At 26.4% G+C, this 27,525-nt stretch overlaps 3 protein-coding genes across 4 annotated transcripts; all 3 read right to left on the bottom strand.

Moving 5' to 3' along the window:
* Positions 1 to 8,080: 8,080 nt before the first annotated feature.
* LOC113852801 (dof zinc finger protein DOF5.3-like) lies at positions 8,081 to 12,081 on the bottom strand. The gene has a single exon (XM_027483172.1). It carries the CDS (start codon positions 11,155 to 11,157, stop codon positions 10,237 to 10,239), a length of 921 nt encoding a protein of 306 aa, XP_027338973.1. The 5' UTR covers positions 11,158 to 12,081; the 3' UTR covers positions 8,081 to 10,236.
* Positions 12,082 to 18,462: 6,381 nt separating this feature from the next.
* Positions 18,463 to 19,131, bottom strand: LOC113853015 (uncharacterized protein ECU03_1610-like). The gene is given in 3 exon segments (XM_027483442.1): positions 18,463 to 18,482; positions 18,485 to 18,923; positions 19,009 to 19,131. Coding segments are annotated over 3 exon segments (582 nt in total).
* A 978-nt stretch (positions 19,132 to 20,109) lies between these two features.
* On the bottom strand, positions 20,110 to 22,546 carry LOC113870440 (40S ribosomal protein S6). 2 transcript variants are annotated; one of them, XM_027507042.1, is made up of 6 exons: positions 22,419 to 22,546; positions 22,268 to 22,332; positions 21,913 to 21,970; positions 21,706 to 21,814; positions 21,120 to 21,392; positions 20,110 to 20,557 (listed from the first exon to the last, which is right to left on the bottom strand). In XM_027507042.1, the coding sequence occupies exons 1-6, from the start codon at positions 22,422 to 22,424 to the stop codon at positions 20,319 to 20,321; spliced, it is 750 nt and encodes a 249-aa protein (XP_027362843.1). In that variant the 5' UTR covers positions 22,425 to 22,546; the 3' UTR covers positions 20,110 to 20,318. The 2 variants fall into 2 exon arrangements, with proteins under 2 accessions (XP_027362843.1, XP_027362837.1); XM_027507036.1 differs by having other exon boundaries at positions 20,128 to 20,557; positions 21,913 to 22,332; positions 22,419 to 22,495.
* Positions 22,547 to 27,525: the final 4,979 nt, after the last annotated feature.

The following is a 27,525-nucleotide window of genomic DNA, read 5'->3' as shown; positions in this document are numbered from 1 at the left end:
TTGAATTTCAACTGTGTAATATACATATAACCATGTACTTCGAACAAGTTGGTTGATTCCCATGCTTCAAGCTCAAGTCCATTAATCCATTTACGTTTAGAGATTGGGAAAACAGATAGATCAAATTAAAACAAGGCTTTAAACATTTGAGAAGTTTGCAGGTTGCAGCGTTGTTTAAATGGGGACTTTTTGTAGTGATAATTAGTCTAACGTCTGAACTCTTGACCCAAAACTCAAGACAGTAAGTCAACAACTCCTTCTCGTAGGAGTACTTATAAGGTCATTATTTTGTCTCTTAATTCCTTTTCAGTTATTTTGTTTACACACCCACTTGCAACTCTTGTTTTCCGTACGGAGATTTCAAACAAAAAGTTGCAATGGAAACGATCTAGGAGAGCCTGAGAATCTGCTTATTGCTACGTAAAGAAAGGATTCCATTCCATGATGTTCAGAGATTCTATTCTACTATTTGCACCCAAGTGTGTTTGTAGAAAGAAGATGCCTTCAATGAGTTAGATTTAGCAGCGGAGGAATCACACAAGTTTCATTCAATCAACTGGCATTGCTTGAGGTTATCAACAATGAGCTCGTTTGTATAACAGATCATTCGTACTCTTAGTCACTATCAAGAAAAATATTACGAAATTATTTTTTTAAATGTCCCTCTAAGTTATACAATGAATACACAATAAATAATAATAGAAATAATTATATATGATACGTTAAATTTTAGTAGTTAAAACAACAAAATCAAACATTCCTACCCGTAATTTTAACTGCTTTGGTAACTTCATTTTCAACATTTATAGCCAATGGGTTATAATAATATATATGTTAATTAATTGGGATTCATTACCTGTGCAACCAACAACTATTAATTAAGAGTTTGCTTGTATACAAGTTTTAACTTCTTATGTAGTTTAGTTTTGCTATCCGGAAAAGGTAGTTAAAGAGTACACAATGCAAAAACAATTAGACCATAAATCTTTTTAAAAAATAATTAGACTATAAATGGTGTTTTCTTCTTTAAGAAACTAATACAAATATTATTTTAATTCTTAAATTAATTTTGAAAAATTAACTTAATTTATAGAATTTTAGTTATCAAATATAATAATTATGTCCTATGTGGGTGAAGGAAAGAGAATAAGGAAAGCAAATGGTAATATAATAGAAAGAGATAAAAAAAAAGAATTTTTTATGTAAATAAAAAAATTTAAATAGTATATTACACATGTGCTCCTAAGTGCTTTAGTTTACATAAATGTTGCATTTTAATTTATAATGAAGTCAATTTTAGTCAACTTTTATATAAAAGAAGTCAGATTCAATCAATTTTAGTTCTCATTTGATATTTTTAAAGAAATTGACTGTAATTAACTTTAATTTAGTACAAAAAAATAAGTGAGACTAACGTTTTTCTATTTACTTTGAAAAGTAAGAAAATTAAAAAAGTAATACTTCTGAATAAGCAAATTATAAATCATTTAAGATTATCAATTTGATTTTGTAGTAATCAATGACTAAAATTAAAAAAAAATGGATAAGTAACATATATTAAATCTTAGTCATAAAAAGTAAAAAAGTAAATTGTATATGTATTTTTCATATCAATTCTCTTAAAAAAATCAACATAAAAATGTTACTTTCTAAATTATTTTTATAAGAAAATTAATGTAAAAAGTTTTTTTTTTTTTAAATATATACTTTCTACATCAATAGAAAATTGATGTAAAAAGTAAGGTTTATATATATATATATAACATTGTTGTATTTAAGGTGTAAACTTTTAAGAGTCGTAACTTTTAGTATTGAGCTTAAATTTATATAAATTATATATTTATTTCAAATAAATTTTTAAGATTTGTCTAATTTAAACATGCAAAGGAGATTTGAAAAAAATAAATTCTAAAATTTCAACATTTACTAGTTTTTTATTTTTTTTATATATTTTTATGTGTAAAGAGTTCTATTATTTGTAAATTCTTTATTTTATGAATCATAATTTATACAAAGAAGAAGAGGAAGAGAATGAAGAATATGAACATATATAAAATTACCAATATATTCTTTTATAAATTTAGCTTGTATGACTAGTTTCTTGTTTTTTATTTTTAACCATCTAATCTTATTCAAGGATCCAAAATATTTGAAAATTTTTAAAAAATATATTTTTTGTTTTACTTCATACAACAAATTGGAAGATGTTAGCCTCATTTTAAAAAATTTAATTATAAATTAATTATAAAATTTAATTATAATTAACTTTAGTTTTGTTCTAATTAACTCAAATCGACTTATATAACTATTTAAAGATTGAACATGAAGAAAGAAGGGAGGAAATAAGAGTAAAAAGTGAAAGAAGGGAGGAAGTGAGAGTAGAGAGCAAACAATTTAAGTAAAAAAAAAAGATAGTTGATATAATTGACACATAGATGAATAATAATTTATATTGACTTAATTTTATTGATTATATTATAAATAAACTCTTAATGTAAGTAATTTATTTTTTAAATTATTTTATTTGACTTTATTAATGTGTCATTAATTTTCTAATTATATATTTAGAAAAATATATAAACATTAATTATTATATTTATATATTTAATTAATTGTCAATTATATATTTAATTTTATAATAATGTAATGTATAATGAATTGTTTGTTTTATATTTAATCAATTGTTTGTTATAGTGTATCAAATTTTATTTATAATTATTGTATTTTTTATATTTTGTCAACTAATGACCGGATGTTGTGATGAAGAAAAAATTAAAAATATAGAAACATATGGACCTTAGGGGTTTAGGCCCCATTGCCAATTCCTAGCTAGAATGGGCCTCCGGCCTTCAAGGCAGAAACTTGCAAATCCATACAGTTAATTTTTCTTTCTCGGTTACTTTTATGGTTTTAAAACTTAAATTTTCTCTTACTCAAATTTACAAAACTATTTACAAATAATAAATATTAACTATGATTTTGAGTACAATGGTTAAATTACGTATCTAGCATGTACGAATACATGAATAAATTATACACAACAATTAATTCAAATAAACCATATTAAATTAAATATGATTTTGAACCTACTAACATATTGAGTTTAACGAGCTTCTATAGTACTACTTCAGGTCTTATTTATAAAAAATAACTCCTGATAATTTATTTTTTTGTTAAATATCAGAAATAAACAATTTTTATCAGATGCATTAATTATTATATATTTTTTATTTTTTATAAAATTTGTGCTAACGAGATATTCATCATTTGTCCATAAAAATAGATACATTTATTCATTCAATATATAATACCACGAATTCGATCATTTAAGGCCAAAAATTATAATTTATAAGAATGATAGGATGAGTTAAATGTGAGGCAGTAGTGTTGAATTTGCTGCAATGATAAAATGTTTGAAGTGAAAAATAAAAAGGCAATGTGCTTACAAAATATACTCCAACACTAATGCCAAAGTTAAAACTAACAAAATTTTAAGTGAATTCCAAACCAATGCAACCGATGAATAGAAACTTGCCGAAATATAAAATTATATGTTTATAAATGTCTCTCTTGGAATTTATTTTCCCCCAATAACTCTTTCCCATTGTTTTCAACAAACATAATCTAACATAATAACACAAGACAAATAATATATTGTATTTTATTGCCATTGAAAACGAGAGTTTATAATATTAATATTTTCCTCAACATAATCCTTTACCGTTTTCTCACACTCCACCAAATTCATTAACAACATTTTGGTTAAATAATATTATAAAGCAGAGAAACCCTCCACCAAAATCATTCTCGATGGAAGCCAATTAGAAATATGACAACTAGTCACAAACCAGACACGAGCAGTTGTATGGCATGAGTGCACAGATTTCGTCACAACTCACAACCACAATCTTTTTCTGTGGAAGACATCAACTAAACTTTAAAACTTTAGTCGCAAGGAAACCCAACCCAAAACAACTAGGGAATGTTTGAAAATGTTTTGTTGGAACCAAGTCAAACTAGGTTGAAATGTGTGTTGGAGAATAATATGCCTTCTTCTTCAGCCTAAAGAAAAGAATCGAATAAATTCCCCCACCACCCTATACACTTTTTCCTCTGTTTTAGATTTTTTGATGCCTTCGCTTTTATTAGTCAATGTTAACTCGTATTTCTTAATTGTAAGAAATTAATTTATAACGATTGTTGTGCATAATAATACTTTCAAGTGTTTCTTTTTCACATTCTTTTAAGTTTATTATCTACTTATAAATAATTTTGTCTGTATAGGCCTTAACCGACGGAGGAATATGTGGCCAATTTGTCAAGTAATGATCGAGACACATTCCATTAGCCCATGATGATTACGCTAAACAAACAGCGACCAAAACTTCATGGAACTGTTATTTCCTAGAAAACGACACTTGATATTTAAAAGATTTAATTTGCTAACAAATATTTTTTTCAAAATTAACAAAAATTAAAAAATTGTATAATTAATATAATAATCAACATAATAAAAATAGTATATTATTCTTCTTAAATAACATTAGCTAAATACACATTAATTTTTAATAAATTGATGTTGCATATAAAATAAAAACAATTGGGGGATCATAAATCCTCTAAATGTATGTAGCTTTGCATACTTAAGGATTGATATTAATATGTTTTAAATTATTTATATTGAACTTTTATGCAAATATTAACATTATTAAAGATTCAATTATAAGAAATTACAAGAGATGAAATAACTTTTATGAAAGTGTAGAAAATTTTATTTTTTATTAGTATTTTCCTTTTAATTTTTTCAAATAATACTAAAAGGAAAAGCACTAATAACACATTTGTAACTATTAATTAATTTATTAAGAATCACAAATAAATAAATAAATTTTACTCTTAATTTTTATATGTTTTTATAATTTTTAATATATTTTAACTAATAATTAGTATCTTAAAAAATGTTTTGCCAACAATTTTTTTCTTCAAAAATAAAATTTACAAAAATGAAGAGGATCGCTTCCATGCAAGACCTTGTAGTTGCAATTCAAAGCCCTCCCACGTTTTATAGTCTGCATTTTTTGGTTTATTGTTAAATGTACACTTTTTTTTAGTAGTACAGAATGCAGGTGAAATCTCAGCTATAGAAAATCCAAATTCAGTACTTAAAAATGGTGAGTATACTTGGTTTGTGAAACAACCTTCGTTTCTCACTAAAGGTTAAAAAAAAAAAATAAAGATATTGGGATTAGTTGAGGTTCGAAAATAGGAAAAACGTCTAGAAGTAAAGTTATCACTGACATAATTTGAATTTTTGCTAAAGTTATCCTAAAAAACTCAAAAGTAATATAGAAAGGTAAACAGATTTATAAAAACTTTCCAAAATTAGCACTAAAAGTGAAACTCTTTCTCCTTTGGTAAAGGTTTCAAAACTCATTGAATTTGTACATCCCCGTACTATTTCTTAGTGTTTAGCCATTACAAGAGTAAAAGTGGCTACCAACAAAACTAATAATTATTTTCAGTATTTCCTAAAAATATAAATACTATTGCAATTAATAGCCACATTAAATGAATTTGAGTGAACTTTCTTGGTAAGATATCCCTTAAAAATGTTTTGATAGATTTATAGCATTCCCAATTCACTTTAATTAGTTAAAAGTTTAATATGATATTTATATATTAATAATTAAAAAAATAAAAGTGATAAATTCATAATGGTGAGATCAAACTGAAAATAATTAAGAGTTTGTTATTGATTTATGTGGTCTGAGTTTTTTTCTGTTAAAAATTATTTTAAATTTATAAATAAATATAAGGGAATTTTGCATTTTTAAGTGACTCTGTCCACTTATCTAATTAATCAAAATTAAAAAAAAATCAAAATTGGAGTTTTAAGAAAAAAATTTTCTTTTAATAATATTATTTATTTTTGCAAATCAGTTACCGATGGTTTAAGGTTTTGAATATTGTCTTATTGAAATATAACTAAAATATAAAGTTGTTGAACAAGAATTTAAATAGAATATTCATAAATCTAAATCATGATAAAATACAGTTCTTGCAACCACAAACTTATACAAACACAACTTTGGATATCTAAAATTAATTTTATAGGCAGCTTTGAAAATCAATGGCACAAATGTAAAAGTATATTGTTATGATGGAATTATTCATTGTAACAAGAACTTCTAATGAGAAATAACAATTCAAACTTTAGATTAAAATAAAGTCTTAGAACGAGTTTATTTTTATTTTTATCTTATTTAAAATTTAGATAAGGTCATTTTCTTACATTCTGAAATTATAGAATTAATAAAAATATAAAATCAAAATTAAAGCATATTTTACTATATATATATATATATATATATATATATATAAATGAATGACATAAATATAATTATAATATGCAAAATATTCTCTATTAAGTTTTAAAATTTTATTAAAATAATCAATTGCTTAAAAATTCTCTTTTTTAAAGACATTAATTTTAATAATAGAAATCAAATTTCAAATTAAACTATAATATATACTACTGAGTGAGTCTGTGGATTAACCAGTAGAAGTTATTTTAATTTAATCTTTGGTCTAAATCAAAAGAACCTAAACTATAATATATAATGGAATTTTTCAATTTTTTATTTTATCAATTTTTAGATTGATTGGTCTTTGGTTTTTGTTTAATTAATTAACAATTTAAACCCCTTACTTATTGGTCACTATACTCTCTCTTTTGTTTTCTTACCTTTTTTTATATCTTTAGCAGATGTTTTCCCCTGGAACATGCAGAGATAGGTTAATTTTGTTACTATGGAAACAGACTAATCCATTCTTACCATCTCTATTTCATACTATGCATGAAAACAATAATGTTTTTGTGGGGTTCAGTCAAATATATTTTGTTTTGGTGAAAAGCAGTCAAAATTAACTTTTTATAATAGCGTGGTGTCAGATAGGAAATCGCCAATTCATATACCTTTGGAGCCATGAAATGAGTGAATTTAGATCCATGATTACAGCTAACCAAAATAATTGGCCAAATAAATAAACAGAGAAAAAAAAAAAAGGACTTAAGAGAATCCTTAATATGTAAAACTAGTTGATTGGCCGGGTAATGAGTGCTCAACTGCAAAAGATTATGACTCACCCAATAGAATATGGTCCAAGCAACGCAAGTGTAGATTAAGGGTAAGGAGCCCAAGTGATATATGGTGGCATATGGGTCCACCACCACTTGCTCATGCTAAGTTGCTAATGATACATTCTCTCACAGGGCACGAGCAAAATAGAGTCCCACACATACACTTGTATACATCAAAATCATGCTGGATTGGATTGTGGTGTTAAAGCTAGACACTGGATTGTTCCTCCATGCATGTGTCACTAGCAGCTTTAAGTAAAGACTGCTATGTTAGACGACCATATATAGAGATGAAGGAACAAAGGGGTAAAGTGTGAGGGAGAGATAGAGAAGGTTCCCCACTCCCACGTTCTCATCTTGTGTGTGACTTTCATTCTAAGGCTTCTCAAACGTGTTTAAGGGATAAAATTTTGTATCAAATTACTACTTTTTTATATAATTTATTTACTAGACTATATAATATATGTATATATACTGGTTATGGATCTTTTATTTATTTTTATATTCTAAATTATTATTGACAAATTTTAATATTTATAATTTTTAATATTTTTAAAAAAATTCTGATGACAATTTTTTAAATTTGATAACTTTTTACAATTCTATTAATATTTATATTATATTTTGAATCTCATTTTTATAATTTTTTTAAAAACATTAATAATATTAGCCAAGTCAATACCATTATAGTTTGACTCAGAGAAAAAAAAAATCATATAATAAATAACATAGGCTATATAACACAGCTATTATTGTTAAACTCATTATTTTTTTTTATCACAAATCTTTTTATAAGAAGGATTTTGATTTTCATGCACCTCTCTTTCTTATATTTCTTTCTTTACCTTTTTCTTCTTTTTATTTTTCTCTTACTTTTTTCATTAATCACACTATTAATTATATTTTTTATTTTTTTATTTTTCTTTTTTTATGCCAATAATTAGAAAATGAACTTATTTTACTTTCCTCCCCTCTTTTTCACAACCTTTTGGCATGAAAAAAAAATGTAGAGAATGTGAGAAAGAGTTTATTTTACTGGCAATACATATTCATCATGGTTATCAAAACCTGAAAAAATAATATATACAACAAAACACACGTGCCGCTTCCATTGAAATGATTATTTTTAAAAGTAATATTCTCTTATTTTTTAAAAACATATAAATTTTTTTCATAAAACACCATCTCAAATTGTATTATAAGCGACATTCTCAATCCTTATGTTTGTGTCTTACTTGCTTTTGTACTAATTTATTTTTAATTTTTAAAAAATTTTATTATATTACTCATTTTATCATAATTTATTATTATGTCTCCTGTATAAAATGTTTTATAATTTTTTTTTAAAATTGTACAATATTGCACAACATAAAAAATATATAACAATTTTTATTAAAAATTATAACAGTTAATTGTATTAATTCATTTAATTATATTAAATTTTTATTAAAAAATTACTATATATAATTTTTTAATTCTGTAATACATTGTACGGTTAAATAAAATCGTCATACAAAATATTTAAGTTGTAAACATTTAATCAGAAATTATAAACCATGAAAGTGAATTTTGTGACGGCATGGTGCTATTTTCCAATCCTACCAGTGAGTGTTGATGCATTCACTTGTCAGAAGTTTCACACTAGTGTGACAAAGGATGCAGCAGAGTGGAGAGATATGTTTGAGATGTTTCACTGCCTTCATATTCTCTCTGCTTGGAGATCTTCTTATGGCAGACCAAAGATATGCTTTACTCGAAAGTCACGACCTCACACACCCCATGAACCCCGGCATTTCGTACATATTTCGTCCCAAGCCTATTTTCCTTGACATGGGTTATGCTCATGTACAACTTAGGAGTACAAGTACAATAACACAAATGCTACTATACTACAAAGTTTTTTTTTTTTTAAGTTATAAGATTATTTTATATGTTCAATAAAAATTTATAATTTAATCACATTTAATAGATTAAAATTAACTTTATTTAAATTTAAATTAAATGATGACCCAAACAAATTTTCACTTGCAAGTTCCAAAATTCCATCTCAATTTTCATATATTATTATATAATTAACAATTTTCTATATTGATTCGAGTTGCGGGTATTCCTGAAGTTAAAATTTCACCTCCTCTCTACAATAAATTTCTATTGAGTCCAATTTAATGTGACATCTAACATATAATTTAGTTTCTATGATTTGGGAAAGCTTGCTCTAAACTATATTCTAAGTGCATATAATCCTGCCAAAAGAAAAGGAGCAAAAATAAAAAGAGAAAGATCTATGTGGACAATGGGTTAGTTAATGATCAGATAATAAGGGAAAACTCATGCAGGTCACATGTGCTTTTTGATTTGTAATTGACAACGTCGGAATACAAGGACAAGTAACAGTTTGCATGCATTATTATTAGCTCAGATGCGGAGCAAGGATTAAGATGACTCATCCATGGTAGTAACAAGCCAGGAAGCTAAAGCTCAACAGTATAGCGCACAAAACACCATCCCAAATAAAACAAATGAGACGCTAATGCGAAAGAGAATTTGGATATCTTCAGTCACCCACATGCCCAATATGGAACCATTCCATCAACTTTTTCAACAAATACACCACTTACTTTGTGCATGCATTTAGCACACCTTGTCTTAGTTCTCGTTAATCGATTCCTTTATAGACTTTGTTTTAAACTAACAAATCATACTTTGCTTTGAGCAAGATAGTAACAAAAAAGGCAGAGGATCTAAAACACAAAATCTTAAAAAAAAAAAAAAACTGATAACTGTACAATAATAATAATAATAATAAATTATTTGTAAAATTTGGAAACAACCTGACCCAACCCAGAAATCTCTATGCAATTTGTCTATTGACACAAGAAACAAAATGCTAAGGTTGCTAATCCCCTACCAATAACACAAAATTCTCTAGGGTCCAATCTTTGCACAATCAACCAAGATCAATACACCCAGCTATAAACCTATTCTACTGATCATATACCTCTAAAAGGACATCAAATATCAAATATATATAAAAAAGACAAATCAATTTGCTTAGAACTAAGCCGTCCACCGGAGGGTGCACCAGCACAATGAAATCACGGCGGAGGGCCATACCCTGGAAGATTAGGCCATTGATTTGGAACCAAAGAAGAAGAACCAGCACTAGCACTAGTACTTTCAGAGTTGCCACCAATAGAAGTGGTGCTGATGGTACTCCACAAAGAAGCATCAGAAACGACCCTATCACTAGCATTATTATTGATGAAGTTGTGAGTCCAATCATGCTGAGAAACAGCACCACTATGAGCCATGCTAGATGGATTAATCAAACCTGGTTCTCCCGCATACAGATTCACCACCTCCCTTTCATTGCCACCCATTTGATACAAGTGTGGTGGACGAATTGGGCGGTGTGGGCCAAGAGCAGCAACATTAAAACCAGATAGAAGACCCAAATTAGAAGAACGCACGGCGTCACCCCCAACATTCAAAGACTGATCAAAAGGGTGTGATGGGTTGAGTGAATGAATAGCAGCCAGAGAAGACAAGTACCCTCCACCACCACCTTGATAGAAGGGTGAAGCCACAACTGAAGAAGGGTCTTTAGCCCTCACCACAGTTGTTAATGATGGTTGGGTTTGAGCCACCTCTTGTGGTAGTGGTTGTGGCTGAGACCGGGAGGAATTCTCCGCAGAAGATGAAGAATTTTTGGCGCGCTTCCCCTTGCGGCAACCACCACCAACAGGAACGTTCCTCAAGGTTCCACCTTGGGTCCAGTACCTTCTGCATGTTTTGCAGAAGTAACGAGGCTGTGACAAGCTATAGTTGTTGTAATAGCAAAATTTGGTGTTGAGAGATTCACAACGAGGACACTTTTGGGGTTGCTGAGGAGGAGGCTGAGCCTGAACCTGTCCTTGTCCATCTCCTTGTTGCATATCTTTTGCTCTTCGATCCTGTGGTTGCTTACTCACGTCACCTCCTTCTCCACTTCCTCTGGCACCTCCTTCTTGCTCCATGTCTTTTCCTTTTTCTCTATCTGCAAGCCTTTTTGACTTTTGAGTATGTGTGTATTTTGGGGGGGTGTTCTTTTGTATTTATATACTAAGAAGGTAGCTAGTGATTTGGAGAAGCATGCAGGTGTTAAGGGAAAGTACGAGTAAAGTGTGCTGGGGTTTCAGATTTGAGGGGTTGAATATGGGTTCTAAGTGTCTGAAAAATGTATCTGAGAATCTACAATGATCAAAACCACGGCGATCCTTACCTTGTTTGTGCATGAGTTCCCACCTATCCACAATTAAACAAAAAGAACAAACAAGTATATCTAATTTTGATGTAAAAAAAATTATGAGAATATCTACAGCTAATATGGATGTAAAAGGAAATAATTTAATGGGATGGGATTAAATTTCAGTGGATTCTCCCAATCTTGAAACACAATAAAATTTCCATAATTTGAAGTGTTGGGCATGTGAAAAGACGAGGAAAGGTGAAGACTTGCTATCTGAATATGGGCGATTCTGGATTGATGTGCAACGTGGACTAAGTCCAAAACGGAACGGTCTCAATCGGGGATAGACAGATAGAGGTAACTTTATATTTTGGTTAAAAAAGAGAAATGGGGTATCCCATCTCTCACCAACCCTTTGTTCGAGGAAGGGAAATAAGAATGCAGTGAGATTTCTGAGCTTTGATTGAAGGAGAGAAGGGAGAGCTGAAACTTGTAATTCACAGGGATGATGTTTCTCTATGAGTTTGAGTTGTTGTGAGTTCCAGAACAGTGAGAACTAATAGAAGAGAAGAAGAACAAGTTATGAAGAAGAGAATAGTTTTAGAGTAGATAGGAAGGACCACAAAGAAGAACCTGAGGTGGCTGTAGAGGGAAGGCAACGGAAGAGGTTTGGGTGGCAGTGGCCAGTGGTGAATGAAATGGTGGCTATGACAGTGCTGCCAAATTCTCTCTCTCTTTCGTCTTTGTTTCCCCTTCTCTCTCTCTTTCCTTTCATGCCCCCCACTGCTACAGTTGAATTCTAGTCTTCCATTAATTTTCAATTTAATAATAATATAACAAAAAGTATGTTCTTTCAGTTTTATGATTTTATTATGCAATGTATCAATTTATATGCGACATGATTAATACTATTAAAATAAAATAATTTTTATATGGGAAATATTATTTATAATATAAAAATTTATAAATAATTTTTCATACACAATATTCACATATTAAAAATATTAAATTTTTTATTAAAAAGTATATTTAATATTATTAATATATTAAATTTTGTAATATTTATGATTTTTTAATACAAAATAATAATGATAATTTTTTATTTAAATTACATAATTTAATGCATTAATTTTAGATCTTGAAATTTATTTCAAGAATCTACAATAATAAATATTTAAAAAATATATAATAATTTATTGTATTTTTAAATAATAAATACTTTCCTTTCAAAAATAGTTTTATCACTTTGATTATTTATCTTCAATTTTAAGAATTGAAAGCAAAAAAATTTATATTATTAAATGATAATATGATATATTAAAATATTAAGTCAAATAATAATGACATAAAAAAAATGTATGATTTCCATAGATATAAGTATTTACTATTACTAATGAATTTACTTTATGACATCATTTCGTGCTTCCTAGGCAAACCTTTAATGCCCACATTGATCATATCTCATAAACAAGTTCCTGGGCTTCGCTTGTGTTCTCTCAATCTCAAGTTAAGCTAGAAGATACATCCTCCTCTGATCTGGATTCACTTTAATTCAAACCATTTAAATTTTAAGAAGAAGAGCAGGTAGAGGTGTGGGAGTTAGAGAAACATAAAGGAGAAGGAAATTTTTTTTATTTTTATTTAAGTAAATTTTAATTAAATAAAAAAAAATTACATTATTCAGTTCCTTGCAAATTAGAGTATCCTCTTTCAAATAATAGATGATACTACTAAATTGTTAAAAATAAAATGTAAAAATTACACTTTTTTATTTAATTTTATTGATAATTTTAAACTGTATAAAAATAAGAGAATAATTTTTTCACATTATTATAAGTCTAAGTTTTTTTTATATTTGATTTGCGTCTTTTATTTAACTTATATCTAATAATTAATAAAATAATAAATTATAACTCATTTAGATATAAATTAAATAAAAAATTTAAATCAAATATAAAATTTTTTAGACTTACACTAATATAAGAAGATCATGTCTCATAAAATAATATTTTTATTATAAAAAATTATTATATTTTTATATTTTAAAAAATAAATACTTCGTAATCAAAATTAGTCATTTTTAATTGTTTTAAATTAATAGATGTTAACATTTTTTTTATAAACAACACAGCACATTACGTTTAAAAGTTTTTAAAATTTATCAATATGAATTAATTTGATTAAAAGGAGTTTGATTGTTTAATACATTGATGACAAAAGGGTTTTCTCTTCTGATATGGCGAGAAAAATTTTGAGAAAAAAAAACCCTTATTTTAAAAAATATAATAACATTAATTTTTTATTAAATATTTTATTACCTCTCTTTTACCTTTTTACATGCTATTCTTAATTGATAATAAAATACTGTTGCTTTTATATATGCATATATAACAATTTTTTTTTATACTGAAGTTCAACCTAAATCATTACGATCCAAAAACTGAAGCATATAGTGTTTGTGTATATGACATCTTATTCCTATATATTATTAGATTATTAAAGTTATATCTTAAAATTATCACATAATTTGTTTATCTTAATTTTAATAATTTAGGATAAAACCCAATGACTGTAAATTTTATTTTATTTTTACATAAAAATATCCTTCTTTGATATGATCCCTGTGCATAAATATATTTAATGGAATTTTTAAATATAAAATAGAATATAAGTTAGATTTTGCATTCATACTTAAATTATTAATATTATTTTTTAAAAATAATATTGTTACTTAAAGAAGTCATAACACAATTTAAAATTATCACATAAATTTTATATTTTTTTTATTCATAGTAAAATTTAATTATTACTTTTTATTCTCACATAAAAAATATATACTTTTTCTTAATATGTTTCTAATATATAGAGAATATATTCAATGAGACTGACTTATTTTTTTATGAAAATAAAAATAACAAATTTAGATCATGTAACCATATAATGCACAGTTAAGATTTTTATTTTTATATTTTAATCTTTATCCTTTATAGTTAGATATAATAATTTAAATTTATTTTTATTATTTTCACATATTTTTCCTGTAATTTTGTAATGAATAAATATACATGTATAATGAAGATTAAAAGTTTCTGAAGTAACATTAATGCTTAAAATAATATGTGACTTTTTAAAATTATCTTCTGATTTTTATGTTTTAAATTTAACTATTTATAATAATATTTAATAGTTAAATTTTATTTTTTATTATTGTATAAAATAATATTTTCATTATATATATAAAGGGAGAGTGTTTTTATATAAAAATGATATCATATACAAATATATATAATATTTAAGATTAAAAATCCCTTAAAATCATTCAATCATTAAAAAAATCACCTGGCATTTCTAAATTATCACACAACTTTTATATTTTAATATTACTTTTCTTAATCGCAATTCCCAAGGTAACCATGCTAAATATATTAATGAGCCCAAAGTTAAAACTGGACATGTAATATATATATACCTTATTTAGCTTGAAATTTCAAATCATCATTTGAGTAAATTTTTATTTCCCATATTCTTTTTTTAAAATTGTGATTAAGAAAATTCTAAAGAAAAATTAAGGATACCAAATGTTAGAGGAAAATTCTTGTCCACGAGTTAAGCAAAAAATTCAAATAAAATAGAATTGATGGATAAAAAGTTGATTAAGAGTGTATTTAAATGGATACTTTTGAAAACAAATTTAATTTTTGTGAGAGTTTAAAATTATGTGTGTTAAAATAATTTTTTTTATATTCAATTTTAAGTAATTTAAACTTAAAAAAATTTAATAAATTAAAATAGAGAATTATAAATTATATTAAAAAGAATAAGAATTTAAAAATTCTTTTATAAGCTCAATTTCTCTCTTCTCTTTGTCATTTTTGTCTTTTTTCTTTTCTCAATGTTATATATTGACTTACCTTGTCTTCTAACCTATTCATTGTTTGCTTGTATTACTATTTTCATTCATTTTTACTCGCTTTCAAATTTCAAATTTCAAATTTTAAATTTAATTCTTTATCTTCATTTCTTGCAAGACTTAAAGATGGCAATGTTTACAAGTTTATAACAGGAAATTTTCATAAAAGAAATTAATAATAAATATTTTGTTTATTACTTTGTCTAACTAAAATAAATTTAATTACTCAATTAAATAAAACATTTTAAAATAATTTAATTTAAATATCTTTAAATTTAAAATTTCATAATTTTTTTATTTTTTTATCTAAACACAGTCTAAAAGTTTATCAAAATTGTCTACAAACGGAAATAAAAAAAAAATTTGTTTGTGTTTTTTAAATATTTCTAATTAAGACTATAATAATTTTAAAATAAACAAACGCTCGTACAATAGATGTAAACATGAATTATTAATTTAAAACTATTTATTATGAAAATTTTCTAATAAAATATACTAAATGATTATTTTATATTAACTTAACTTTTTTGATAAAATTTTATTGATTCATTATTTAATATTAAAAATCATTATTTAACTATCACCAGTCTTAATTTTATTTCTTAGTCCAACATTAAAAGAACAAAACTTTAACATAAATAACAATTGCTTAAGATTTTTTCACCAATCAAACTTAAAGTCTTAAGTCAATAATTAATGATAAAATGTAAAAAAAAATTAAAATGAAACTTCAATTTTAATAAATAAATAGTACAAAATAATATTTTTTTTTCATTTTTAAAACATTGTAATTTTGACAACACTTCCTAATTTACAATTAGAAATGAATAGGTTTATAAGTCTTTTCATTCAAATTCTTCTAAATTATTTTTTATTGATGTAAATTTCGTTACTCACGTGTGAAATATTAATGCATGTTACAAAATAATTTGCATCCTCATAAATTTCTCTTAATGATCGTTTCAATAAAAAAAAATTAATTTGAAATTAATATTTATATCTAAGCTAATTAAAATATTGAATTGATTTACGCAAAAAACGTCCCATTCAAATTAAAATTTTGCATCAAAAGGAAACACTATAAAATTGCGATTTTTATTTATTTTCAGTGGGTGAGCTAGTCATATATGTTTTATTCATTTTGATTTTCAAAATCTTAATTGAAAATGTTAAAAAAAATGCAATTTTTTAAAAAAAATTATAAACTGAACATGTAGGAATTAAGTTGGGAGATATGAATCACAAAAAATGTGTGCACAGATCATTCATCTGTTACTTGTTACCTTAGAATTATTCTTATTTATTTTATCATTTCACATTTCATCGTTCAGTTCTGACAAGTCCAATCTGATGCAGATGTACCACATTACGCGTTGACAGGGTAGAATGGCACGTGCCCCGAGTCACGTGATGATGCAATGAAGGGAGATGGTGGTGACGTTATGATAGAGGAGTTACAACTGCTCCTACACACCCTTCTGCTCCAGTTTCTTCTCAAACACACTTATCAATAAAAGAATAACTCATCTCTACTTTTAATTTTTTTATTTATTCCAATTGGTTCTTCTTTAACTAATCTACTAATTCTGTAAATTTTAAGAATTGGGATTCCTGAATTCCTGATCCCAAATCACCATATTCTATAGCTTGATTTATTTATTTTTTAATTAATATAATATTTAAATGAAATTGGCATTTGATTGTGGTTGTCACAAAATGTAGTGAAGAAAATAGTTCTGAATTAATTTGATATTTTCAGTTTTATACAATTTAATTTTCATCATATTCATTATTTTTTAGTGGTTTTACAAGTCATTAGTCAATGCTGAACCGAACAGAGGTTTGCAGAGAAGGCAAATTTCTCTTTTGGCCTATGCAGAGTTCTATGGTTTGAGGGTTGTGTGGGCCATGGCGGAGATCGCCCAGGTGCTTTTTAGTCTAATCAATGATAGTCAATGGTCAAGCACTTTCATTGGGCTTACATGGTCATTGACCCAAAAGAAAAAAAAAAAAACTTTGCTCAACAAAATGTTTCAGATTGTTGGCCGAAAACAGATGTTTTATCAGATTGGATGTGGCTTTATCAACATGAAAGTAGAAGAAAAACAGCGATTAGTAGTTCCGAAGACATTTGAAAGGGAGTTTAATGATATTAAAATCATCAAAATCATAATGTAAGGATTGGGTGTAATTGACATATATAGGGAGTGGATGGTAATAATAATGGATTCTTCCAAGTGAAAAATCAAAGAAGCTAAGAAAATGTGAAATATCACATTAAAAATAATGTTTTAGAAGAATGTTTTCCTTGGTGCACATAAGTATTATTTACGAATTTTTTCCCTCGTCAGTTTACAATTAACACTTTGGCATAGTCATCAAATCCATGGATCCATTCATGAACCATTACATTTAGAGAAAAGTAAAAAAGAAATCCCACTTTTTACCTTTTCATGATCCATTCATTTTTTTTACCATCCTTTCCATTACTCTCATGGAGTCATTGTGTTTGCTATATTTCTGCCTATGGCTATTCACTTCTTTTGTTTTTTGGGTCATGTTCTATTTGGGGTTCTTTTACTTCTTTTTACGGTTTGAAATTATAAAAATAAACAACAAAAAATTCTTCTTTCCTTCCTCTACCCTACATCTCCCTACCCCTTTCGTAAATCATGAACCAATCCTATGGGGATAAAAATTATACATTATCAACTATATACATATATTAATATTAAAACAAAATTTCATCCTATTCTCCTTTTCCCTCCAAAACACTGCTTCCCAAACTTCTTAAAAGAAACAAGAAAAACCTAGCATAGTGTTTTTTAAAGCTAGCGCATAAAATGTGCTAAGTATCTTTTGAAGCAGGAGAATTGATCGTAGTAATAGAAAATATAAAATTATGGAGGAATATTAGGTTTTATTGGAAGGAGGATATTGTGTGTGCACAAAGCACACCATCTAATATAGGATGGCATGAGGGTGGACAGACATATTTTGCTGTTAACTAGCAAACTAATAGTACAACTAGAAACATAAATAGTAAATTAAATGCACAAACAAGAAGACATAGCAGTAGAGCACTAAACCCTTTCTTCTCTCTAATAACCCTTCCTCCCAGCTCTTCTTAATTCCTCATCCACCACACTCTTTCCACCAACATCATCACCATCATCATCATCCTTACCAACCACCGTCTCCTTGATCTTCTGCGTGGTGTCCTTCGCCGTCTCCCACGCCCCTTGCACGCTTTGCTTTGCCTTTTCCCCTACATTCTTCAACGTTTCGCTCGCCGACCCAGCAACCTCCTCCGTCTTCTCCTTCGTCTTCTCAGCTCCTTCTTTCGTCTTATCAGCCACAGTTCCTGCAGCTTCCTTTGCACTGTCCTTTGTGTCATAAGCATAATCTTTTGCCTTCTCTTTTGCACTCTCTGCCCCTTCCTTTGTCTTCTCCTTGGCGTCATGTGCGTATTCTTTGGTTCTGTCTTTCATTTCTTGAGCTTGCTCTTTGGCTCTGTCCATGCCTTCACTCACCGTTTCCTTCGCTCTCTCTGACATTTCATCTGCTTCGCGTTTTGCCTCTGGAGAATCGTAGGCCCAGTTGGCTCTCGAGTCTCGCGTTCCTTCTGCTGCTACATTTCTCCACTGAAAATTATATATTAAAATAATGGAAACCCACTTGAGAAAATGAAGTGTTGGTGAAGAAAAATAATGAAAGTGACGAACTTACGTCTGAATAGTTGGAGGAAGGGGCGAAGGTGACTCTGGAGGGTTTGTGGGAGAGTGAAGGGGCGTAAGGGAAAGACTTTGAGAAGCGGAAGAGGGCGTTTCTAGTTATGAACATTGCTGCCATATCTTTTGATCTTCAACTTTGGTTAGGTTATTCTGTTCTGTTGTTTCTTTTCTACAGCGAATTTGATCGGTTTAAAGCTTAAATGGATTCACACCGTTTGCCGAGGCCTGCATGTTGGAAAGAAACGGTGGCAACTGGCAAACAAGGGGGTTGCCACGTGTGGTTCAGCCTGCCACATGTTCTCCGCAATTTGCCACGTTCTTTATTGCTCGATTCATTAGTTACGTAAAATAATATTGGTTGAAATAGAACTAATAGATATCTGTGACCCAATAGTCCAATAACTCTTCTGTTGCTCATAGGAACCAAAACGATTGCCCCAACTTTTAGTGTTTACATTATTTAGGATCACTCGAGGCTTAATATATGATTAATAACGGTTAATTCCGGTCTTAATTTTGCGAAAAAAGGTATATTGTTCTGTCACTCGTGCTTGATCCAAGTCTTCCAACTCTTTTTTCCGATAGCTTCAAGCTACATAAAGACCCAAGCCAAAAATAGTACAAAACTGTAATAATAATAGAAAGGGAGAATATCAAACGGCTTAATGCAACTATTTTTGCGATGCCATGCGAGCAAACGAATCTTACATAGGCAATGCGCTAAAAATTTTATTATTTTGATTGAAATTCATATGTTATTATACCTAAATTTTATTTTAATATACTGAATTTACTGACTTCTAATTTAAGTAATTTGAACTCGTGAATTGAACTGAAGTGTTATGAACTAACCTTGAAATTCTCTATTTTAACTTTTCGGTTACCCTATTCGAACTTGCGAACCAATTTGTAAACTAGTGTCTCATTTCCAACCCTACACTTGACCCTTCAAATTGGTTGCACCTTTTAGAAATTTTTTTTCCGCAATAAGAAGAAAGGGAAGTAAGCGGGTAAAGTAAGGCAACACAACGGTTAGACCTGCTTTAAATTCTAAGTTACGAGATGTGGTTAGGTTCGTGCAGAAATCAAAAGTACACAAAAGGGCGTCTCTACAAATATAACTTCGCTTCAAAAGGTGACTAATTCCAACCAGGTAAAACTTAAATTCCATTAAACTGCCGAACACAACATCAAAGAAATATTAAAAAAGAAAAGTATTTGAATTGCAAAATACCAAAACATAAGGATTATGAAATAAGACTATCAAAAACTAGGACGAAGATTAAACATCAGTTCGAACGCAGCTCATGCTGTGGCAGATTGCTTAGCAGCACTGGAAAGCCTTGATCTCCTCTTAGCCAAGCTCTCACTACGGCGTTCCCTCTGCTCCTTCAACCTGGAGGCAAGAAGTTTCTGGTACTCTGCTGCCTCTGATTTTGCTTTAGCGATTCTCTTCTTCTTATCTGCAATTCTTGCCCGCTTTCTTTGAAGAGTTAGGGGGGTGACCAGTCGTTGTATCTTTGGAGCTTTGCTCACCTTTTTCCCTGCAACCAAACATTATATACTCAGACCTGAAGCCATCACAACTTGTATATCTACAAATTATAAATAATCTACTATTCAAATGGGTCCGTCATCAAACAAACAACATAAATATTCGAAACATAGGATAGGTTGTAGGGCTAGGAGTTAGCTTCCTAAGCAGAATGTGATAATTTTTATAGGATTTTAAAGGAATAATGTAAGGAAACCATATTTTTATCAGAAGTCGTATATTGATACACACACAAAGCTCTGAATAGTAGTTGGATTGGATAAAATCTTACGAGGTGTGAACAAAATACAAATTATAGACAGGTTTAACTTCAAAAGTAATTTTCGTTAACCAGATTAGGTTTGTTAACGAAGACACTTGCAAACAAATGAATTTGATAAATCCAAACTTAGAATTGGACAGTAGGGATGAGAAAAGATTACAAACTATAAACAGGTTAAACATGTAAACCATGTTTCGTTACCAAATTCTATCTTCCCATCAGTTCCTCTTCTTAAGGGCAAGACAAAAGCTAAAATCTAAATAGAACATTCAGAGAGAAGAAACTTTACCAGTTTTGGTTGTAAATGTTCGGCGGTATGTGTTGACATACTTCCTCACATCATCCTCCTTAGACAGATTGAACAGCTTGCGGATTTTAGATGCTCTCTTTGGACCCCTCATCCTTGGCTTTTCAACATCAGTAAGGCCAGGTAAATCATTTTCACCCTTCTTTACAATTACTAAGTTCAGAACAGAGAGGTCTGGGCTGACAATGCAGCCACGAACAGATTTCCTCCTACGCTCACCATTGCGCCTTCCATATCCACGGAAACAAGGAGTTCCTGCTCAAGCATCCAATGAAATGAAAATTAATAATAAACCAGGAACAAGGGTTGTCTAAGAGAATTCTGACTCCAGTTATGAAGAGAAAATAGTATTCCAGCAACAAATACATTCACAATATTACTTGAAAAAGAATCAGACAACGCATGTTACTGAACAAAAGAGGCAGGACACATAGGAACCATTTACAAAATATTTTAGGCCACATCCAAATCCATATTTAGAACATGCGAAACAAACGAATGCTTCAGAATAGTAATCCATTATCTCTCTAAAATCAAACAAAGCAAAAAGGCATCAGATTAATTCTACCTCTGTGCAGTAAAAGGCGAACACGACCAGGGGTCAACACTCCCTGCTTCATTGGAAACCCCTGTTTGTCACAACCTCCAGTGATTTTGAAGACATAGCCTTTGAATTCCTGCCAATATAGGAGAATACGTCAATTATTGATCGAAGTTCCTCAAAAAAAATTCAGGAGACACCGAGCCGTGTAAGGAATCCACCCGAAAACCATACCTCACCCAAAGCATCACCAACAACCTCTTGTGAGATCCTTTTGTCCCAAAATGCTCGACTACAATTTAAAATAGAACAATCATGACAGACACAAAACCAATCAAAATCCAAAAAAAAAACAAATTCCAAATCGCGAGCATGATTACAAGCTGCGTGGCCCAATAACATCAAGGAACACAATCTCTTCAGATAAATTGACTCTGAATGACATACAAATCAAATTTACAGTTTCACAGTACTATCATACACTCAGCATTTATACTGCTGGCATTAAAATAATTTCAATTTCCGACATTTTTCATCTGCTTCTTCAATATACGCAATCAATGGAAAATTAAAGTGGTGAAGAGATTACAGTTTTTGGTCATCATCGATCTCGAGCTTCTTCTGACAACCGGTGGTGGGATTCGCAATGTTGAACTACAAAAGAAGTTGTATGTGTAAATATTCAGTCGCAAAAGCAAGAAATCAAAGCAGGACGCAAAATTAGAGTTTGAGAGGATAACCTTCATCTTGAAATCTGGCTTGGGATCTCTCTGTTCGCGTCGCAGCGGCTGAGAGAAAAGAACAGATAAATTAGGGTTTTTGAATTACCGGCATGGCGGAGACTTTGTTTTCTTAATTGAATATTTGGGCCCAACCAGCCCATGACCCGAACTCCAATCCTTGTTTGCGTTTTTTTTTTGGGAATTTTTTTAACTAGGATCATGTTTTTGTTGTTAAGTTTTTATTATGTTATAGTATAATATTATAATTAATAATTATAAAATAAAAAATAATTATATCAAATATTTATGATGATATTTAAATTATTTTAAAATTTAAAATTAATTAGTATATATTAATATTATTATTAATAAAATGATTTCATATGTTATATAAATATTTATAATATACATTTAAATATTTATAAATTAACTTTAAAAGTAAAAGGTTTAAACTTAAATATAATTTGAATTTATAAATTACAAATTTAATTCTATAAAATTTAAAAATATTTTTATAATTATTTTGTAATAATTTAACATTATATATACATATCAAAATATAAGGATTTTTAATAAAAAAAATAATTTTAATATATTTAAAATATTTTAAGGTAAAAATTATTGAAGGAATAAAATTATATATCTTATTTTATTTTATAAAATTATATAGCACACAATTTAAAGATAAAAATAAATTTTTTTTTATTAAATAAGCCTATTTTGTGTTTCAAAAATTTTTATTATTTATTAAGTATTATAATTTAATCTCTTATTATTGAATCGTATATTTATTAATTAAATATATATATATATAATTTAATTTTAAAATAATTATAATTTAAATATTAAATTAATTTTTTTTAATATAAAAGAAAGATAAAAAAGATTAAATGAAAATTTTGATTATTTTTAAAATAAATTATCTATAAAAATAAATATAACAGTTAAAAATAATTTATATGTAACTTTAAATATTATAAATATTATTATAAAAAATTTAATTATAGATTAGTAAATATATTTATGTCACAGAAATTTATTTATATTATAATTAGTATATATTAATATTATAAATTTATAATAATAAAATTATATTATATTGAATAATATCAAATATAAATATATTAAAAAATAAGATAAATAAATTTTTATATACAAATTTTATATATTTTAAAATTTTAATTAAGATTTATAAGTGACCCGTGCAATGCACGGATAAATTATTATATTATAGTATAATATTATAATTAATAATTATAAAATAAAAAATAATTCTATAAAATATTTATGATAATATTTAATTTATTTTAAATTTAAAATTAATTAGTATATATTAATATTATTACTAATAAAATGATTTCATATATTATATAAAAATTTATAATATACTTTTAAATATTTTTAAATTAATTTTAAAAGTAAAAGGATTAAATTCAAATAAAATTTAAATTTATAAGATCATAGATTTAATTTTATAAAGTTTAAAAATACTTTTAAATTATTTTAAATTTTAAAATTAATTAGTATATAATAATATTATTATTAATAAAATGATTTAATATATTAGATAAAGATTTATAATATACTTTTAAATATTTATAAATTAACTTTAAAAGTAAAAAGTTTAAACTTAAATATAATTTAAATTTATAAATTATAAATTTAATTCTATAATGTTTAAAAATACTCTTATAATTAATTTATAATAATTTAATATGTATATATACATATCACAACATAAGGATTCTTAATAAAAAAAAAATTAATATATTTAAATATTTTAAAGCAAAAATTATTGAAAGAATAAAATTATATATCTTATTTTATCTTATAAAATTATATAGCACACAATTTAAAGATAAAAATAAATAATTTTTTTATTAAATAAACCTATTTTATATTTCTGAAACTATTGTTATGTATTAAATATCATAATTTAATTTCTTATTATTGAATCGTATATTTATTAATTAAATATATATATAATTTAATTTTAAAATAATTATAATTTAAATATTAAATTAATTATTTTTAATATAACAGAAAGATAAAAATTATTAAATAAAATTTTTGATTATTTTGAAAATAAATTATCTATAAAAATAAATATAACAGTTAAAAATAATTTATATGTGACTTTAAATATTATAAATATTATTATAAAAATTTTAATTATAGATTAGTAAATATATTTATATGTCACCGAAATTTGTTTATATTGTAATTAGTATATATAAATATTATAAAATTATAATTTAAATATAAAAAATATAATAATAAAATTATATTATATTGAATAATATCAAATATAAATAGATTAAAAAATAAGATAAATAAATTTTCATATGCAAATTTTATATACTTTATATATTTTAAAATTTTGAATTAAGATTTAAATAAAAAGTAAAAGAGAAGAATAATTTTATTGAAAACAAAAATAATTTTTATATTAATTAAAATTACACATGTTGATATAATATAAAATTTATAGGTCACATATAAAATATATACAAATATTATGATAAGAAAAACTTTATAATAATATTTAAACTATTTGAAAGTTTAAAATTAATTAGTATATGTTAATATTATTATTAATAAAAATATTAGTTATTTGAAAGAAAAAAATATAATATAGAACTTTATAAAGTATTTTTCTTTTTTATTGACATTAATTAAAAAGGAAAGTCATAATTTTTATAATAAATCTAATTTATATTTTAAAAGATTTTCTTGTATACCAACTTTTTAACAGTTTTTGTACTTTTTTCATATAATATTTAAATTACAAATACTAAATTAATATTAATTCTTATTATTTCATTGTTGTATGACCTTTTAAATATATAAATTAATTAATTATAATTTATTCATTTTACTATTCTTCATGAATGATCCTATATGTTAATATTAAGGTTAAAAAGAAAGTACAAATATGTTAATATATATATATATATATATATATATATATATATATATATATATATACTAAATAAAATATAATTTTTTAATCTTTATTAAATATTTTATGTTTGTCCATATAGTTCTTATTTGATTATTTATAACAGATTCAAATGTAATATAAATGACCCTTAGAATATATATATATATATATATATATATATATATATATACACACACACACACACTCATCAATTCTTATTCATTTATTCCATTATTCTTCATTAATCATATACAAATTATCAGTTTTCAAGAATAAAATTTAAATTAAATCATTTATGTTAAAATTTAAAATTGTATTTAACTGCTAATTATATTCATTTCACTTCATTATTTCAATACAAAACATACTCAATTATTTCATGTATATATGGTCATGCTTTGAGCTTGGAGCAAATCATCTTCCATTGAAACAGAAAAGTACCCATCGGACTTAATACTTGACTTATATCTGCATCATTCATATTAATCCTATACCACAAATTGGATAACTTATAAGTTAACAAAAACAGGAAACATCATGCAAAACATAATGATGTCTCTATAAATAAAAAATAATTAAAATACTTATTTATTCTTGTAATCAATAGCCTTTTTTATGTTAAGATTGATATATAATTTTGTCTCATTATAAGCATTTGATATGCCTAAAATTCTTGAAACAACTATAAACTATAATTTGTTGATAATAATAACTATCACACAATTAAAAAAAGTTCAATATAGATAAAGAATCATACCACCAAATGTTTTTACTTTACATAATTGAATAATCATAATAGGTAAAACATTAAAATTTTCATTCTTTAAAAAACAACCATTTGATCATCAAACTCCTCCCATAAAGTGCAAACAATTCTCTGATTCTTACAAAACAAATTCAATATAATATAATCTTAATTAGTATAAAGTAATGAAAGAGAAAAAAAATATTAAACAAATATTTTAACTATTAAAATATGTTATAAAATAATACTCACTCCAAGTCATTGAGAATCAAATCAATATATTTGATTTTCTTTTCACTTTTTTCTACGTCTTTTTTTTTTACTTTTTTTTTAATTTTATAATAAACTTAATTTAAAGTTCAAGAGTTTTATGTAATTTTACCAGTTATTAATTTCTAATAATAAAATTTAAAATAAACATTAATATTAAGGTTCAAATTTGCCACAAAGGATGCACTTTTTGAATATATAAAGACTGCTAATTAGAAATAAATACATTTAACTGATTTGAATTAAACCATTCAAGACGGCTTTAAAAGTAAAGATATATCAAAACTGCTAATTAAAAATGAATGAATTTAATTGATTTGAATTAAAGCATTTAAGATGGCCTTAAATAATAATTATTAATTATTATATAAAAATTATTGTATTAAAAAGTGAAGGAAAATTCTCCTCCAAAACTCATTGCAACTTTCCCTCCAAAACTCATTTTACCAGTTATTAATTTCTAATAATAAAATTTAAAATAAACATTAATATTAATGTTCAAATCTGCCACAAAGGATGCACCTTTTGAATATATAAAGACTACTAATTAGAAATAAATACATTTAACTGATTTGAATTAAACCATTCAAGACGGCTTTAAAAGTAAAGATATATCAAAACTGCTAATTAAAAATGAATGAATTTAATTAATTTGAATTAAAGCATTTAAGATGGCCTTAAATAATAATTATTAATTATTATATAAAAATTATTGCATTAAAAAGTGAAGGCAAAATCCCCTTCAAAATTCATTGCAACTTTCCCTCCAAAACTCATCTACTTTTATATTATGAAGATAAGTAGTTTAATTAAGTCTTTATTAATCTCTACAAGAGGTTGCATATTTAATCTTTATAAAATTTACTAAAATATTTTTTTTACTTTAAAAAAATTATTAATTTTAATGTTTAGGTGATGTAGTACATTGAGATAATATAACTTTTACTTAGATAAAATTAATTATCAGAACTAAAAATAATAATTAATGAAAAGTTATGTAAAGTTTATATTTAGATTTAAATTTTTAAAAAGAATTACTCGCGTCTCCAAGATAGGATCTTTTAACCTCGAGAGAACTAAAGAGAGCGGCGCTGCTAGGGTTCTCGCCCTACCTGGCACGAGGCAGAGTGATAAAACGAATACGGAGGTGCGCCAAGGAACACGAC

Source organism: Abrus precatorius, unplaced genomic scaffold (assembly GCF_003935025.1).
Source record: "Abrus precatorius isolate BTA unplaced genomic scaffold, Abrus_2018 Scaffold10, whole genome shotgun sequence".
NCBI lineage: Eukaryota > Viridiplantae > Streptophyta > Magnoliopsida > Fabales > Fabaceae > Abrus > Abrus precatorius.
The sequence above is the reverse complement of the archived record's forward strand: the minus strand, read 5'-3'. Positions and strand labels throughout refer to the sequence as shown.

Excerpts from the sequence above, each read along its gene's own strand:
- LOC113870440 (XM_027507036.1), bottom strand. The coding sequence starts at position 22,080 with ATGTTATTGGGCCACGCAGCTTGTAATCATGCTCGCGATTTGGAATTT. Across the intron at positions 21,393-21,705 it reads TCGCCTTTTACTGCACAGAG|GAACTCCTTGTTTCCGTGGA; the intron begins GTAGAATTAATC and ends ATGCTTGAGCAG. Across the intron at positions 20,558-21,119 it reads AACATTTACAACCAAAACTG|GGAAAAAGGTGAGCAAAGCT; the intron begins GTAAAGTTTCTT and ends GTTTGGTTGCAG.
- LOC113852801 (XM_027483172.1), bottom strand. The coding sequence starts at position 11,157 with ATGGAGCAAGAAGGAGGTGCCAGAGGAAGTGGAGAAGGAGGTGACGTG.